Source organism: Peromyscus leucopus, chromosome 23 (assembly GCF_004664715.2).
Source record: "Peromyscus leucopus breed LL Stock chromosome 23, UCI_PerLeu_2.1, whole genome shotgun sequence".
Taxonomy (NCBI): Eukaryota; Metazoa; Chordata; class Mammalia; order Rodentia; family Cricetidae; genus Peromyscus; species Peromyscus leucopus.
Window position 1 is genome coordinate 22198771 of NC_051082.1, and position 19243 is coordinate 22218013.

At 47.2% G+C, this 19243-nt stretch overlaps 1 protein-coding gene across 1 annotated transcript in view; it reads right to left on the reverse strand.

Moving 5' to 3' along the window:
• The window catches only part of Galnt17 (polypeptide N-acetylgalactosaminyltransferase 17), a 442799-nt gene that overhangs the window by 11948 nt on the left and 411608 nt on the right, over positions 1 to 19243 (reverse strand). The window contains exons 7-9 of the mRNA XM_028870135.2: positions 17151 to 17336; positions 11614 to 11751; positions 7564 to 7659 (exon numbers count right to left, since the gene is read on the reverse strand). Coding sequence (XP_028725968.1) covers positions 7564 to 7659; positions 11614 to 11751; positions 17151 to 17336 — 420 coding nt within the window. The remainder of the gene's footprint in view (positions 1 to 7563; positions 7660 to 11613; positions 11752 to 17150; positions 17337 to 19243) is intronic.

The following is a 19243-nucleotide window of genomic DNA, read 5'->3' on the forward strand; positions in this document are numbered from 1 at the left end:
GAAAGATCTCCATGGCTCTGTCTCCTGCCCTCAGCATCCACAGGATTGTATTTGAACAGCAACAGCCGCCTGGCTGTCATTCCCTTCTGCCTTTGCCTTCCCTGGGCTAATAGCTCACCGGGCCATGTCATTCCATCAGCGTGTGAATGTCTTATTGGCACAATGCATCATAATGACAAGGCATTTATATGATGCATCACTTCCAAGATGAAGCCATTGAAGACAGAGTCCAAGATCAGATTACATTTAATTAGGGGACAAAAAAGAATTCTCATGTGTCATTCTGGTGATAGATTAACTGAGAGAAGGAACGTGAGTGTCTCAGAAAAGAAGGGAGAGAAAGACCCATCAACAGGGAGGGCAGGCAAAGGAGACCGGGATATACCTGGCCCTGAGCATGGTTGAGTCTTATTGTCAGCTCAACTGTATTCAGAAATGCCCAAGGGCCTGGCAAGGTGGTTCAACTGTCCAAGGTGTTTGCTGCCAAGTCTTGGGACCTGAGTTCGAATCCTGGATGGAAGAGAGAATGACTCCTGTAGGTTGGCCTCTAACCTCTGTGTATGAGCACGGGTGCATGCATGTATACATACACAGTAAAAATAATTAAATGACAAGGGCATTGATGAGGCATACTTTTAGGTGTGTCTGTAAGGGTGATCCATGGAAGTTTAACTGAGGAGGGAAAAATCCATCATGGATGTAGGCAGCACCAACCCACAGGCTGGGGACCCAGAGTGAATAAAAATGGAACAATGATAAAGTCAGGTGTGGGGTGGGGTGGGGGAATGGTTCACTTGGTAAAGAGTTCGCCTTACAAGCATGAGGACCTGAGTTTGATCCCTAGAACCCATGTAAAAAGTCTATAATCCTAGTGAACACAAGATGGGGTTTGAAAGCAGATGATCTCCCCTGGCCAGCCTAGCCTACTTGGTGAGCTCCAGGCCAACGAGAGACCTTGTCTCAAGAAACATGGTGGCAAGTCCTTGAGAAATGGCACCTAAGGCTGCCCTCTGTTTGTTCTATCAATCTGTCCATCCATCTGTCCATCCATCTGTCCATCCATCTGTCCATCCGTCCGTCCATCCGTCCGTCCGTCCATCCATCCATCCATCCATCCATCCATCCATCCATCCATCCATCCATCCATCCAACCATGCACCCACCCATCCATTCACAAATACCTACAATAATCACAAATAAGAGGAGGGAGAAAGAGAGAAGGAGGAGCACTGGTATTTCCCCTTCTTTTTTTTCCCAGACCCACCAAGATGTGAACAAACAATCTTACATCCCTGCTGCCCCAGCCCACGGCCCCCTCGGCCACCATGCCTTCCTCTTTATAATGGTTGGTACCCTTCAACTAGAGTCAAAGCAAACCTTGTTTCCTTAAAATTTTAAAGGCATTTTAACACAAGAACAAGACCAATAACTAAAAGACCATCTGACCAGAAAGCCCCACCACCACCAGAACAGAGCTGGACACCCCTCAAATGGGAACCAATTCTTTTCTCTCTCGCAGGCAAAACTTGCTTCCAGAATGCTAGCCTCTTTCAACAGTTGGCAGTGGTTAATGGAGGAACTCACAGGTGAGTCACAGATGCTGGGAATATGTGTCTATGAGACTAAGCCATTGATGGGGGAGCCTGAGGATAGGGAGGGGAGCTGGGAAATGCTGTCTTCTAGACATGACAAAGCTGTTGCTCTTAAGTACTCCCAGTAGCTACGCTTGTCTACATAAGACCAAGACAGCTTAAAATTCCACCGTGGATGGACATGTCCTGTCCATGGAGCTTCTTCATAACCTGCTGTCATGTTTTCAGTTTCCACACATTTGATGCATAGGTGAATTCCATGATCATCCTGGTCAAGCTGGAGAGACTTGAGAGAGCATCCTGGATGCCATAGGAGAGTGAAGATCTGCGGAGAGGTTTTTACCAAGTCCCTAGGGTCCGGGAGGGGGGGGGAGTGTGACCTGCCTCTCAGGGTAATCAGAAACTCTGGCTGGGGAAGGTAGGCTGGCTGGGCTGGAAGGGACAGACAGGGTCTAGGGAGATGGCCCAGTTGGTCTGCTGTACAAGCATGGGGACTTGAGTTCAAGTTCCAGAGTCCACTACTGTCATGCCAGGTGGCTCACAATTACCTGTTACTCAAGTTCCAGGGGACCTAATGCCATCTTCTGGCCTCTGTCTGACTGGATACATGTGATGCATATACAGACAAGCCATCACACACACATACACATAAATAAAAGATACATATATAAATATGTATATATACATATATATACACACACATAAATAAATAAACCTAGGTGTGATGGTGCACACTTGCAATCTTAGAGTTGGGGAAATGGAGATAGAAGGATCCCCAGGTCTCAATATCCATGCAGCCTGGTCTACTGGGTGAGCTCCAGGCCAATAAGAGACTCAAAAGCAGGGTGGGCAGCACCTGAGGAATGACACTCAAAGTTGACCTCTGGTGCACACACATACACCCCAAGACCAAGAAGGGTGCAAATGATGCCAACTTCATGGTCAATTAGTTCTCTTCTTGAGTTTTCCTATGACCACCCTGGACATGAGCCAAGTCCTGGCATAGGGGTGGGGTCTATGGGCTACTGCTATGACTTGAACCTGAAATGTCTCCCACACACTTGGTCCCCAGCACCCACATCAGGCAGCTCACAATCACCTATAACTCCAGCTCCAGGGGGAATCTGACAGCTTCTTCTGGCCTCTCAGAGCACTTGCATGCACACACATACACATATATTTTTTTTAATCTTTAAATTTAGGCTCTAGGAAAAAAAGTAGGTCTTTGTCTAATTCAAATTATTAATCAGACGAAAATGAGAGTCTTGATGATCTTGCAGCAGACACTTCAGAGCAAGCAGGCACTCTGAGTGGCCAGGAACTACTTGCATCTTGTTGATAAACACATGCCGCAAGACAGGAAATTATCCTCCATGGTGCCTATTTTATCTCTGTTTAATTGCTGCTTGATAATAAATTACAACATAGAGTCCATTAATTAAGCTAACAATGACCGTGGAACACCCAGCTTTTCTTCTGGGAGTTGCCTGGGTCTGGAAGCCCGATTCAGCCTCTGCCCATGGTATTTACGGAGCCGTTTTAAAAGATGCCAAATGTGCCTGGTGCGGGGAGAGGGGACTCCTCCTTCAGAAGGAACAGCTTTGGGAAGGAAGGGGAGAACTTCGATGGGGGGGGGCAGGGGCTCAGCCTGGCCGGCAGCTGGAGAGCTGTGCCAAACACACATGCAGAGCTTGCGGGAGGAGCTGAAAACACCACTGTCAGACCTGCTTTCAAAATCAGTTCATAGAACGCAGCCAATGCTGTTAGGAGAGTTCACCCTCGAAGTGGGGTTAGTGATGGCAATGAGAAGCCCGAGTCTATGTGCCATTCTGCAATCAAGTAGATGGCGGGGACATTATGCTCACAGGTGGGGTGGATGAAAGATGAAGCCTAGCTATTTCACACCAGAAGCCCTGGTACTGTGCTGTGGCAGTCAGTTTCCACCAGAAAAGGAAATGCGGCGCTCGACTCCGCTGGCTCCTTCTTGGGGGGGGGGCATAGGAAGTATGTGGATGGTCATTTCTACCTGGATGCATGCTGTGGGACGGTCTATATGTCAAATTGCTCTGATTGGTCAATAAATAAAACACTGGTTGGCCAGTGGCCAGGAAGGCAGTAGGTGGGACAAGGAGAGAGGAGAATTCTGGGAAGCAGAAGGCTGAGGCAGAGAGACACTGCAGCCGCCGCCATGACCAGCAGCATGTGAAGGCGCCAGCAAGCCACCAGCCACGTGGCAAGGTATAGACTTATGGAAATGGATTAATTTAAGCTATAAGAACAGTTAGCAAGAAGCCTGCCACGCCCATACAGTTTGAAAGCAATATAAGTCTCTGTGTTTACTTGGTTGGGTCTGAGCGGCTGTGGGACTGGCGGGTGACAAAGATTTGTCCTGACTGTGGGCAAGGCAGGGAAACTCTAGCTACAAATGGCGCCCAACGTGGGGCAAGAGTTTCCACCTAAAACCTGAGAAAAGATTCTAAAACGGAACTAAAAACAGCTTCCTAATTGTCTCTCTCAAATGAGCAGCAGCTGCCGGTTTGAGTTCCTGGCGGATTTCTGGCGTGTGTGCTCGATCTGTAGTATGGCAGGAATGAGGCCTTTGCAAGTGGCACATTAAGCTGTGTGGTGGATTTAGCCTTTGCTAGTACAAAACAAAAAAAGAAGTTTCTGGGCTACACGCTGCTTGGATAAAAGCATAGACCCACGATGGCTCTCAGAGCTGGCGGAAAACATATCACCGCCATGTTGGGAAACTGAAGTGGGTGGAGCCAGCAGCCACAGCACCGTTTCAGGCTTAAAAGGCTGCAGTTTAAAACAATAGGCTCAAGGTAATAAAAAAAAATAAGCCACATAAAGATGGCTACCACACAGAGAATCTGGATTATGTTCTCTTTGATATTTGTAACTGAAGAAAAACATTTGATTACAAAAGCTGTTGAGTTATGCCAAAATGTATATTTTAAAGGTACCTTGACTTCAAAATGTGGATGTAAGGATATGTTGCTTTGGAAATGTGGCTCTGCTTTTGTTTCTACCGAAAGCCAGAGGCTATGGATTTGTCCCAGATTAAGATACATCAGGTTTGACCAGCCAAGACCACCTGAAACGTGTCCGATGACACCATGGCCCAGATGATCCAACATCCAGAATCGTTTCAAGTCACGGACTACTCCATGATCCTAAAATTTTCTTTGTGTCCCCATAAGATACAGCGCCCCCCTCCAGCAGGAAGTAGTAAGAGAAGCTACGCCCAAATTCCCAAATATACCAAGCTGACTTTGGAGATGTGTAAAAGTTAAAACCTTCCTTTTAAAAAAAAAGAAAGGGGAAGTGCTGTGGGACGGTCTATATGTCAAATTGCTCTGATTGGTCAATAAATAAAACACTGGTTGGCCAGTGGCCAGGAAGGAAGTAGGTGGGACAAGGAGAGAGGAGAATTCTGGGAAGCAGAAGGCTGAGGCAGAGAGACACTGCAGCCGCCGCCATGACCAGCAGCATGTGAAGGCGCCAGCAAGCCACCAGCCACGTGGCAAGGTATAGACTTATGGAAATGGATTAATTTAAGCTATAAGAACAGTTAGCAAGAAGCCTGCCACGGCCATACAGTTTGTAAGCAATATAAGTCTCTGTGTTTACTTGGTTGGGTCTGAGTGGCTGTGGGACTGGCGGGTGACAAAGATTTGTCCTGACTGTGGGCAAGGCAGGGAAACTCTAGCTACAGATGCATTCTTTCATTTTATTGTAAATATTTTATTTATTTGTCTGTGGGGTGAGGGGGTATGTGCATATACGAATGTAGTCTTCCATGGATGACAGAAGACAGTGACAGATCCCGTGGAGCTAGAGTTGTGAGTCGGCACACATGGGTGCTGGGAACCAAAGCCTGCTGCTATTAACCAGCCATCTTGTCAGAGCCTGGTTGTTCTTGTTGTTTGGTTTTTGTTATTGTTTATAAGATCTCCCCAATTGCTAGTATCACAGGCATGCACCACCAGGTCTGGCTCTACTCAGGCCTTCTTTAAAATAGTTTTTAATGAAAATTTTATTTTTCTGGTGCGATGTGTCAAACTGAGGTCTTTGAACATGTTAGATAAATGTTCTAATATTGAACACACTTTTCTAGGTGTGCAGGTGTGTGCATGTGAGTGTGTGTGCATAGGTGTGAGGCCAGAGGTCACCATCAGGCTTTTTCCTCTATTATTTTCGACCTTGTCTTTGGAGATAGGGTTTCTTTAAACCTGAAACTCAATGATTTGGCTAGACTGGCTGCCCAGAAAGCCCCAGGGACTCTCCATCCAACTCTCTGGCTCTTACATTGTTTTTTGTCAGGTTTTGGTCAAGGCTGTGAGAAAAGTAACTAATAACATCAACTTAGCACTGACTCCGGGTCTTCAGGAAGGGGAGTGGAATGATTTCCCAGTTTGTAACTCACCTTTTGTGACTGCTGCCTGACAGAACATTTACTCTGTCTGTGAATGCAAGTCTAATGGTGTTTGGGATATACTTCCTCCCTGTCTTAGGGAATTTCTGCTCAGCCCTTAGAGATTGCACGTACATGCACAGGTTCACACATGTGTACACACACAGACACAGACACACAGACACACACACACACACACACTCCTTACTCATGCCAGGTTATTAAGGGAGGTTCATTTCTTGCCTCTGCTTCACTTATCACTTTGCTCTTTTTCTTTTGTTTTTTTTTTTTTTTTTTTTTTTTTTTTTTTTGAGACAGGGTTTCTCTGTGTAGCTTTGCGCCTTTCCTGGAAAGCCTTGGTTTTCACTTGGTGGCCCAAGCTGGCCTCGAACTGACAGAGATTCGCCTGCCTCTGCCTCCCGAGTGCTGGGATTAAAGGTGTGCGCCACCACCGCCGGAGGCACTTTGCTGTCTTTCAAGCTGCCTTCTCTGTTCTCTGACAGCCTGAAAACATTTAATTCTTTCTTGGTGAGGGCTCTGTTCTTGTACTAGTATTTACCCACCAAAATAGTGACGGGCTTTCAGCGCGGGCATGTCAGTTGGCTTCTCAGAAGGGTCTCTGTGGGGTTGGAGAGAAGGCTTAGTGGGCAAGAGATCTCCCTACTCTTGTTGAGGACCCAGGTTCAATTCCAAGCACCCATGTTGTGCAACTAAGAACTGCCTTTAACTCCAAGTTCAAGGGATCTGATGCCCTCTTCTGCCCTGCACACCTTGGTGCTCATACCTAAACACACACACACACACACACACACACACACACACACACACACACTTTTTTAAAAGGGGTCTTTGTTGTTTCTTCATGGTTGTAGGTAGGTAATTTTGGTTTGAATGACACAATATGGTACATCTGTCTGTTAGCAAATGACTCTAAAGCTTATCCTAATTTTCTTTTCAGTATGTAACATACACATTGACCCTCTTGACATCTGTATGAATGTGACTGTATATATTAGTTACTTTTACCACTGCCAGTACAGAATACTTGACATAAAGCAACTTTTAAATGAAGGGAGAATGGAAGGGTTTACTGTGGCGCACAGTTTATCACTGCGGGGAAGGCATGGCGGCAGGAGCATGAGGCGGCTGGTCCCATGGCATCCACAGTCAGGAAGCAGAGAGAGATGATAGATGCTGGTGCTCAGCTTGCTTTCTCCTTTGTATTCATTCTGGGACCCCAACTCATGGAATGGTGCTGTCCACATTCAGTGTGTGCCTTTCAAACCCAACTAACCCATTCCAGAAATTCCCTCACAGACATGCCCAGAGGGCTGTCTCTTTAGGGATTCCAAATCTTGTCAAATTGACAATCAATATTAACCCTCACAGTAAACTACCTTCTTTAATGACACAACCAGAAAAACATCCAAGTTTTTTTTTTTTTTTAAAAATCAGGATTTGGAACGATGGGCAACAGACATTTCCAGAAGCCCCATGGGCCCCTATGGGCTATTGACTTTATTCTCTTCCTGGTCAGACATGGGGTCCTACCTGTGGTCCCCAGCCATGGCATGGGTACAGTATTGCTGTGTGGTTCTCCAGCGGCCCCTGATCCAGGCAGACATCCTTGGCCTTATTGTTACGAAGCTGTAGGAGAAGATGAAATGTTCTCATCAGAAACCCTCTTGGAGAGATGCAGCTTCCCAGCCACCGCCACAGTGTCCCTTGACTGTGACTTCATGATAGAGAAGCCTCACACAGTCCTTTCCAAATAGGGATCAGCACTTGAATCTGTGAGCCAATAACTTGAGCATGAAGGACAAAGCCAGACAGTAGGTATCTTGGGTGGGAGCCCTGTGTCTGGGTCCTGGAAAGCCTGACCTCCACCCCCCACCCCCTTCCATCTCTCACATAAGAGGACATGTCAGGAGACTGCAGCAACCGCTTAGTGGTTAAGAGCATGAGCTGCTCTTACTGAGGACCTGAGTTCAGTTCCCAGCACCCAAGTCTGGTGGCTCACAACCACTTGTGACTCCAGCCCAGGGATTCTGATACCCTCTTCCGGTCTCCACAGGCACTGTACTCAGATGCACATGCCCACTCCCACACAAACACATATACACATAAATAAATAATAAGGCTTTTTTGTTTGTTTGTTTGTTTAAGGAGATGGGGGCTGGAGAGGTGACTCATCAGTTAAGAGCACTTTTAACTCTTCGAGAGGACTCAGGTTTGGTTCCCAGTGCCCATACAGCAGATAACCACCATCTATAACTCCAGTTCTAGAAGATCTGCAATGCCCTCTTCTGGCCTCTGCAGGCACTGCATGCATATAGTGCATGTAAGAGAAACACCCATACACATGAAATAAAATACAAATAAATATTTAAGAAGGAGGTGTCAGGGAACTTTGTGCATGTGCTGTTCATGGATGTCCAGGTGCACATGTCTGTGGATGCCAAAGGAGTACAGCAGGTGATGTTTATTGAGACAGGGTTTCTAACTAACCTGGAGCTCATCAAGGAAGCAAGACCATTGAGCCTCAGGGATCTCCCCATCTCAGCCTCCCCCATACTGTTAGGATTACAAGTATGCCTCACCATGCCCTCCGTTTGTGCTTGTTTGTTTACGTGAGTTCTGGGGATCACACTCACTTTACCAAGTGAACCATCTCCCCACCCTTAAGGGAACATTCGGATGCAGGAATACGGGTCATGTAGAACTCAAGTTTAAAATCCTTTCAGAGGAGGGTGGGGTCAGGGCCAATCATAAGTGGGCCCCAACACCAGTGCTGGTTTTAATTAACTCTGGGAATTTAAGATCAGTTTCTTAGGTCATTCCTGGCAGAGAGCATGAAAAATAGTAACCAGAAAGGCAAACACGACCACTACCACTGGGTTGGGGAGATGGCTCAGGCAACGTGCTTGCCTTGTACACTTGACGGCTTGAGTTTGAGACCCAGAATATAGATGGAAAAGGTAGACATGACGGTTCATGCTTGTAATCCCAGCATGGAAGAAGCAGAGACAGCTGGATCTCCGGGCTCACTGTCCAACACTTCCAGCCAGAAACATACTCTGTGTGTGCATGTGTAGGGTGTGTGTGAAGGTCGGGACACCCTGCCAGGGTCAGTTCTCTCCATCCATCACCCGAGTCCTGGAGGCTGAACGCGGATCAGCAGGCTTGGTGACAAGGGCTTCTACTCACGGGGTCACCTCTCTAACCTCACCTTTTCATTTTTAATCTGTGATCGTTTTTTAGAAACATATTTGTTTTCCTTCTAATTATGAAAGGATCACAAGACTACTGTGAAAACGGTATCTGTGGAAAGACAGCTAGGGCCTGGAGGGACGGCTTGGCACTTAGGAGCACACGCTGCTCTTACACAGGACCCGGGTTTGGCTCCCAGCGCCCACACCAGGCAGCTCATCACCTTTTGGAACCACAGTTCCAGGGTAGCCATATCCGATTCTCTCTGGCCTCTGAGGGCACCTGCACACATTTATTTGTGTGCATGCAAATAAATAAAACAATAAAAATAAACCTTTAAAAACAAGAAACTAAATTCCCCCCACCCCAAAAAACTGGTTATAGGTCTCCCATGAGTGACAGCTGCAGCGGTGTCTCTGCTGTTTGTCCCAGGACAGTAGCCCAGTGTCACAGTGTGACAGGAGAGTCTGAACATCCTGACTTCATCCTCTTCAAGACCATGGACCCGCCCTCTGAAACTATGAGCAAGCCCCCAGTGAAGTGATTCCTTTTCTCTCTCTTTTCATTTTTTTTTTTTTCAAGACAGGGTTTCCTGTATAGCCCTGGCTGTCCTGGAACTCGATTTGTAGACCAGGCTGGCCTCACACTCAGAAGTCCACCTGCCTCTGCCTTCTGAGTGCTGGGATTAAAGGCGTGGGCCACCACTGCCTAGCAAATGCTTTCTTTTATAAGTTGCCTTGTTCATAGTGTCTCTTCACAGCAATAGGAAAAAAAATAAGACATCTGGTCAATTTTTCTTTGGGGGATTATTTTTGTTATTTAGATCAATTATTTTATTTAAATTGAATTGTAGGGCTCACTACACACTACATAAATTACTGTTCATTTGTAAGATTTGTGCTGTATAAATTTCCAGTTTGGCAGAATGTTTCGAGATTTGGAGTGTGGGTTCTATTTCTTTATGAGCTCAGATCAATTATCTGTTTTCTCTGCTGTTCCTCCTACAGCTTTCATTCTTAGAGTTATCGTCACGGTTATAATATGACGAGTTTCATTTCTTTCTTTTGGGAGGTTTTGAGACAGGATCTCCTTGTAGCCCAGGCTAGCCTTGATCTCACTATGCAGTTGAGGAAAACCTCAGAGTGATTACAGACATGCCCCCACAAAACCAGATTTACGGAGTGCAGGGACTGGAACTCGGGGCTCCACACAGGCTAGGCGAGCGCTCTGCTGCCTGAGCCACCTCCCCAGCCTTGGTTTCTTTTACACAGAGCTGAGCAGCTGACACAATTAAGACATGTCCCTGCCCATTTTCTGTTATCTCCTTCACATCTGATCTTCCTTCAAATCCTTCTATTTTGAAGAAGAGCGGAAAAGGCAGTTGGTATGCATTAACAATGGCTGCCACGTGTTACCTACTGATCTACCGACCCTGCCCACCAGGGCTCACTGTTCTGCCCAGCACCTCCCTGGAGCAGGCACTTGGATTTCTCTCCTATTTATACACAAAAAAATGGGACCTAGGAGGGGCCACATGGCTGGCAACAACTTACTAGAATCAGAGTCTACCAGATTAGCGCAGAAGATACTTTTGTTGTTGTTTTTGTTTTGTTTATTATGGTACAGTCTTGTGTGGTTCGTGCTAGCCTCAAACTCACCATGTAGCAGAGCCTTGAACTCCTGATTCTCCTGCCTCTGCCTTCTAAATGCTGGGATTAAAGGCTTGTGTTAACATGCCCAACTGTTTTAGAATGTTAGATTACCCCAATACAGAAAAGCTGAGACTTCCACCCCTCCCTTTTTTTTCTTTTCTTTTTTTAATCACAACAATTGCCCACAACAATGACCAACAGAGGCTCTAGCCTCCTCCCACACCTTCCCCTCTCTTTTGAGACAGGGTCATGTTATATAATCTAAACTGGTCTGGAACTCAGTATACAGCCCATGTTCATGGCCATCCTGCCTCAGCATTCCTAATTGCTGGGATTACAGGTAGGCATATCACTCCTAGCTCCCTGCCTCTTGAGTGTGTGTGTGTGTGTGTGTGTGTGTGTGTGAGAGAGAGAGAGAGACAGAGACAGAGACAGAGACAGACACGGTCTGTCTGTCACTGGGATTTAACTCAGGGACTCAGGCAGAGCAATGCTGAGCAAGTGCTCTACCACTGAGCCATATCCTCTGCTTCCTGCCTGTTATGTCCAGCTTCCTGCTCAGTGTCTCTACTTACATGGCCCAGAGGCCCTCAATTTCAAAACCATCACCCCTTGGACAGAGAAGACAGCCCCAGCCCCATCCCCGCCTCCATCCCCTTGCTAGGTGGAGAGCCTCCCAAATCGCCGAGGGGAAGAAGGGAGAAAGGCTCTGCTGTCCCTCGAGCGTGGTCCACCTTACCTCCCCGTATGCAATGGTGTTATTGTATCTTCTCATTTCCGGGTAGACATGGTCCAAGTACCACTGGAAATTCTTACACTTCAAACTTTTCCTTAATGCTTTCCTTTCTGAGACGTCACCTATATCGATCCCTGGATTCTGCAAACAGAGAGACAAAGGGCATTAATGGCGGCATGGGACTCTGGCCAGAGGCTTGTGCAGATGGAGTTACTTTTAGAGAGCACATCTAGGAGAGTTGGAGCCTGTACTGGTTTTGTTTGTTTTTTTCTTTCTTGAGAAGTGGGTCTAGCTGCGTTTCTGTTGCTGTGATGAAAGGCCCTGACCAAAAGCCAACTTGGGGAAGGAAATGGCTTATCTGGCTTACAATTCCAGGCTACCACCCATTATTGTGGGAAAGTCAGGGCAGGGACTCAAGCAGCCAGTCACATCCACAGGGCAAAGAAAATGAATGTGCCCATGCTGCTTATGCCTGCTAGCTTTCTTCACTCTTACACAGCTCAGGGTCCAGCCCCGGAAATGGTGTTACCCACCTAGGGTGGGTCTTTCTACCTCCATTAACAATCAAGACAACCCCCCACCCCCGCACGTGCGCCCCAACATACCTGTAGGCAAACCTGATCTAAACAATCCCTCATTAAGACTCTCTTCCCAGACAGTATCAGGGTCATGTGTAGCTCAGGCTAGCCTGGCACCTGCTATATACTGAGGATGACCCTGGACTCCTGATCCGCCTGCCTCCACCTCTTAAGTGCTGAGATGACAAGTATGCACCACCCCCCCCCAGCTGGTTTATGTGGTACGGAGCAAAGAACCCAGGACTTTGTGTGTTCTAGGCACACAACCTACCAACTGAGATACATCCCCAGCCCAGAGTCCCACAGTGTTCCTAAGGTTGGCTTCAGCAGATTCGATGTCTCTAGACAGGTCTCCATCTTTATCACCCCTGGGGTTAAGGACCCCAGGGCACAAAGGACATCAACAACCTACTCTCTGGGAGTCTCTTCTCTTTCACAGTCCCTCAGTAATCATCCAAGACAATTATCACAGGAATTATTTGATGGTGGCAGGAAAATAAATGTTTCTGGCCTCCTTCGTCTTTCACTTAGGCGTGATGTCCCTCTTTGTGGGCACTCTGTGAGGCTCATTATATGCAGGGGAGAAAATAATTTTCCGTGTGATGATGTTCTGATGAATAATTCACTCTGCTTTTATTGAAATGAACCTGTAATGGGTTGCTGGATGATGACAGGGGGAAATAAAGTATCTGAAATATGAGCCTCAGTCCCAGCCCCAAGACGACTGGGAGGCAAAGGATGCAGGCCAGGCTGAGAAGGGAAGTCGGGTGGGATTGGGCGGCACTGAGAACAGCGAAAGCTACTCTGTTGAGACTTCTTCAGCCGGCAGATAAGGATTTTAAGTGTGTGTGTGTATATGTAAGTTGGTGTGTGTGTATATGAATGTTTGTGTGTGTATGTGTGTGGTGTGCGTGCTTATACATGCATGTGCAGGGTCAAGAGGATTGTCTTCCTCTACGTTCTCAACCTTATCATTTTATTCTTGTTTGGAGACGTGCTCTCTCTGAAGCTGAAGCCCCTGGCCAGAATGCTCTAGGATCTGCCTGTCTCCTCCCTTCAATGCTGGGGTTACAGGCATGAGCAGCTATGGCAGCTTTACATAGACGCTGGGGATTTGAACTCAGGTCCTCCCTCATTCTGTCACAGTAAGTGCTTTCTACCCATTGAGCAATCTCTCCAATATCCAAGGATTTTAAATAAAAAAAAAATCTTTAAATGTCATACTTATTAATCCTTCAAGACAAGCCTGAGATCAATACTTAACTCTGTTTGAATCTGAATATATTTGCTGTGATTAACTGAGGTGGTCAGTGTTTGTTAGTCTGACTGTTTGTTTGAGTCACAACATCATACTTCAGCCCAGGCTGGCCTGGATCTCACAACCCTCCCTGACTCAGCTCCTCTAGTGTTGGGAATATAGGTCTGTGCCAATATACTTGGCTGAAAATGCCCTTTTTTCTTTCTGTCTTTCTTCCTCCTCCTCTTCTTTTCCTCCTCCATTTTTAAAGACAGGATCTCAAGTAGTCTAGGCTGGTCTCAAACTGGCTGCGTGTCAAGGTCAATGAATGACTCTGAACTCCTGATCCTGGTGCCTGCACCTCTCCAAGGTAGGGGTTACGCACTTGGCTGAAAATGGTCATTTGTTAAAAGCACGGCAGGACAGCCCTCACAATTACGGACTAGTGATCTGGAACCAGGTAACCAACCATCTGTGCTTCAGTGCTGTTTGATTTCACTGACCGATGATCAATCACGGTCCAAAAACTCTAAATGGAAAATTCCAGAAGCAAACAATTCATAAATCTGCGGTAAATTTCATTGCGGTATTTTGTTCTGACCACTCTTAGACATTGCTGTTGGTCTCTTACTGTGCACGTTTATAAACAGAACTCGGTCACAGTCTGTATGTAGGGGAAACGGCATCTACAGGGTGCATGCGTGCGTGTGCTTTATACAGTGCTTGGGCCGGGTGTGTGGCACAGGCCTATCATCCCAGCCTGTGGGAAGCTGAGGGAAGAGGATCTTGATTTGAGGCCGGCCTGGGCTGTGGAGTGAGATCCTGTCAAAGCACAGGAGGAGACTGGGGTGGGGGTGGGGAGAAGGCAGATGTGGAAGGGAGGAGAAGGAAGTATGGGAAAGAGGAGAAAGGAAGGAAGGAACAGAAGCAGAGGACCAGACCTGTTTCTTCTAGTTCAGTGCAGATTCAGGATTTAGTTGCAGGGCCATCCAGGGCTCCATAGTAAGACTGTCCCGATGCTTCCCCACAAAGCAGATTTAGAAAATTTTCTGGATCATAGAATATTTGCATAACTGTTACTGGCTGAACAACCTTCATCTGAAAATCACAAATCCCAATCTCTCCCTAATCTGTTCTTTTTGAACATGGTGTTCATGAGGTTTTCACCGGGGGGGGGGGGGGGGGGGGGGGGGGGGGGCTCAGGACTGTGTGTGATGTCTAGTCTTTTTAAAACTTCCTTTGAAGTCCTCATGGCCAAGAAGAGACTGTAATGGAAACTTCCCTGGGCAAGGGTGACAGCTAATGGTGACTGTCAAGTTGACATGATCTAGAGGAGCACTTCTGGCCGCGTCCATGAGGGGGTTTCTAAACTGGCTTCCTTGAGGCAGGAGGACCCACCCTGAGTGTGGGCAGCACCATCCCATGGGCTTGAGTCCTGGACTGAAAAGGAGAAAGTCACCGGAGCCCCAGCATCTTCTCTCTCTGCTTCCTGACTGTGGATGTCATGTGACCAGCGGCCTCACGCTCCTGCCGCCATGCCTTCCCCGCCGTGATGGACTGTGTGCTCTCAAACTGTGAGCCACAATAAGCCATTCCTCACTGGATGTGGTGATACACACTTAACCTCCGTACTCGGGAGGCAGAGGCAAGTGGGGGTCTCTGGGAGTCTTAGGCCAGCCTGGTCTACAAAATGAGTTCCAAGACAGCCAGGGCTACACAGAGAAATCCTGTCTCGAAAAGAACAAAACCACAACAAAATCTTTCCATAAGCTACTTTTCTTGGGTGTTTTATTCTAGAACAGTTTATATTTATAGGAACAGTAACTAAGAAGACAGATAAAACTATTATTCTAGATCTTTCTCTAGAAAACATAAATTACCATAACACTGGCTCACCAAGGTTATGAGTTCATGCCCTGGCCTGATAATTTCAATACATGTTCTCATATTCTTTATTTAAGAAAATTTATTTTGTGTGTGTGCGTGTATGTGTGTGTATGTATGTATGTGTATGAGAATTTATACATGAGTGCAATGCCCATGGTGGCCAGAAGAGTGCAACAGAGTCCCTGGAGCTGGAGTTACAGGTGATTATGAGCCATCCGAAATGGGCACTGGGAACTGGTCCTCGGCAAGAGCAGTCGCACGCTTAACCACTGAGCCATCTCTCCGACCCTGAGTTCCCATTCTTGCTCCCGAGTTGTGTGTAAGACCTTAGGCAAGTCCCCGTTAACCTCCCAAACTACCAAGTTTCGTGGCTGTAAAATGGGCAGCCCAGCACGCTCATAACGGGCCAGCGTTTGTGGACTATTTAACACGGCCCGAGCTCTAGCCTGTCCCTCATTTGTTTGTCACCGAGGCCCTGTGGGGTGAGTGTGAACAATTAGTGTTCTACAGATGAGGAAATCGAGGCAGAACTCCTTGTGGTCATGAGATGAAATGAGCTGTTGTCAATAAGAATTTATCAAGTGTCTGGGATGGACCAAGTGCCCATCCAAGGTTACTCAACTCGATACAACAAGACTATGTGAGGGTCTGGGCTGGCACAATGGCTCAGTGGGTACAGGGGCTTGAGGCCAAGCTTGATGACCCGTGGTCCATCCTCAGGACCTGGATGGTGGAAGGAGAGAACCAAGTTGCCCAAGTTGTTCTCTGACCTCCGTAAGATGCACACTGTCGCATCATTTCCCCTACATAAACTAAAGAGATAAATGTGCAGGCACACTGCATTCTGTGACCACACAGTGCTGAGGAGGAAGAAGCAGTTCTTAAGGATGTATGTCACCAACTGTAATGAGGCAGGCCTGGGGTCACAAGGGTCAGTTTAGCTACCTGGGAGGCCGAGGTAGGAAGGTCAAAAGTTGAAGATTAGTCTGGCATGTAGAGTGAACTCAAGGCCAGCCTGAGTAATTTAGTGGGATCCTGTCTCAAAAGGAAAAGAAAAAGAATGGTTGGAAGAATGGCTCAGAGGTAGAGCATCTCTCTAGAATCCCCCAGTGAGGGGCTGAGGTCATGGCTCAGTGTTACAGCACCTGCCTAGACTCTCCCAGTGAGGGGCTGGGGTGTGGCTCAGTGGTAGAGCCCCTGTCTAGAATCCCCCAGTGAGGATACACATTCAACTGTATTTCCGTTGTTCTATTGCAGCCAAGGAAGGAAGACCTGCCATCACCTCCATTTTACTGTCAATATCTCTAAGTCCAGAGAAGTGTTCAGTGAAGATTTCATCAATAAAGAGACAGAGGTGGGATTCACGCCAAGTTGGGCACAGCTATGGGGTTCCTGCCGGGAGCCTGCAGTAACCAGAGATACTCCTGGAACCCCAAGCAGAATGTATGAGGGAGATAAGGTTGGAAACAAGAGTTCTAGCCATCAATGAGGGCTTGTCACCAGCAGCTGGGGCTCCACGGGAGGGCACACAGTAAGAGCAGAAGATGGCCATGTTGCCCAAACCTGGGCAGAGACCTTCTGGACACAGCATATGCTCAGAATGGAGAGGCAACGCTGGTGTAAGAAGATTTGGATTAGCACAGCAACAAGACCTGCGAGTCTCTGTAAGTGGATTGATGCCTTACTATTGTGTTTGCCCTGGTGCTAAGAGGATCTAACACTCGGGTGTCTGGGTGCCTTGGCAGTGGAAGAACCATTGGCTTATGAAGGGGGTCTGTGGCCTGCCAGAGAGCCAAGCTTATTGTTCTAGGCTGATAGGGAAAGTCGCCTGTTCTTACCTCCAGAGGCAGATTCCATGCTATGTAGACGTGAGACTTGTAGTCGTCCATCCAGACCTCGGCTACCCGGAGTGCGTTCCTCTTGGTGTAGAAGCCAATGTTACTGTTATAGGGTTTCTTCTTCCGCTCGATGTGGGCCACCCTGGAGCATGGAAGGACCTCCATGCTGCCACCACAGAGCCACACCTGGAGGCACAGAGACTTGTCAGTATTGGTAGACGGTATCCCAAAGGCCACTGCTTTCCCCACAAGCCCCAAAGCAGTGACTGAACCTATTTAGCATCCTAACAGAAAGGTCCTAATTTCCTTTCTGTTGATGGGATAAAACACTCTGACCAAAAGCATCTAAGGGAGTAAAAGGTCCATCTGGCTTACACTTCCAGGTCATTGCCCATCACTGAGAGAAGTCAGAGCAGGAACTCTAGCAAGAACTTGAAGTCAGGAAACATGGAAGAACTCTGCTTTATTGGTACACTCATAGAGTCAAGCTTAGATAGCTTGCTTGTACAACCCATGAACACCTGCCTTGGGAATGGCGCCACCCACAGTGGGCTGGACCCTCCTACATTAATGAACCATCAAGACAATCCCCCAGGCAATTATTCAGCTGAAACTTCTACTCTCACATGACTCTAAGCTGTATTGACTTGAGAGTCAAAGCTATCGATGACATTTAATATGACTGTCAGCTTGAATGGATATGGAATCACCTAGAAGACAAACATGTGGGCATGGCTATAAGGGAGTTTCTAAACTGGGTTAACCGAGGAAGGAGGTGGTACCTTGGATTTGAGTGGCCCCATTGCATAGGCTGAGGCCCTGGGCTGAATAAAAAGGAGGGAGTGGCCAAGCACCAGCATTCACCTCTACTTCCTTACCGAGGAAGCAACATGACCGGTTGCCTCGGACACCTGACACCACGCCTTCCCCCATGATTGACTGAGCCCCTGAACTGTGAGTCAAAATAAACCCTCCCTTCATGAAGCTGCTGCTCGTCAGTTATTTGGTCACAGTAATGAAAAAGGAACTAATACATCTCAATATGCCTGGCTTGTCCAATATCAACTCAGGCTATTCACTTTTGTATTATTAGCTGAGGCCTTTGGGAGAACCTGGCTGTCGTTCCTCTGATACCATCTATTTCATTTCCTCTTCTTTTTTTCCTTCGTGTGTGTGTGTGTGTGTGTGTGTGTGTGTGTGTGTGTGTGTGTGCGTGTGTCTTCTGTGGCACCTTCACATATTTGATATTCAGTCATATATATGAATACACAAATAAAAACAGTAAAAAATGTCTTTTAAAAAATGAAGAAATGTAAGGGCTGGGGTTGATTGTTGAGTTGGTCAAGTACTTGCTGTGCAAGAATGAATACCTGAGTTCAACCCTAGAAAACATCCAAGCCTGGTAGCTTGTGTTTGTAATCCTAGCTGTGGGGAGGTGGAGGCAGAATGGTCCCATGTCCAGTGGCCAACCAGCCTAGCCTCCTTGGTGAGCTCCAGTCAGTAAGAGACTGTCTCAAAAAACATCTAAGGAGTGACACCTGGGTTGCCCTCTGGCCTTCACACCCATAGGCACACACATAAACACAAGCACACACACACACAGAAAATTTAAAAAGAATAGTAAGCTCAATTCTTAGGGAAAAGAGTGTGTGTTGGGGGGGGGGTCCACTTCCTGGAATTAAGTAACACCGAAGGATATCAGGTGGTGATGTGCGCCTCATCTCCTGGAGGTGTTAGGAATGGAACCTGGACCCTGTGCAGGTGAGTTGAGTGTTCTAGCACTGAGCCACATGTCCAGCCTGTGTGACGTTCTTGGTATTTGTGAGACACACAGATGTCACTGTCTTTACAGTAATCTTCTGAGATGTTGAGAAGAGTGGGACTCACCCCATCTTCTTCTCCAGGATCCCCATTCACACTCTAGCCCTAAAGATGGTCTCTCAGGTTGTTGATACACAGAGGGTTTTCTCCTTCTCTTATGGGTGTCCACTTCTGCAATCTCAGGAATGAATGTCTCTCCCAAATGCCATCTGTGTCCCTGATTAGGTCACCGAAGTCCATTGAAACTCATTTCCATGGAATGAGCTGGGCCC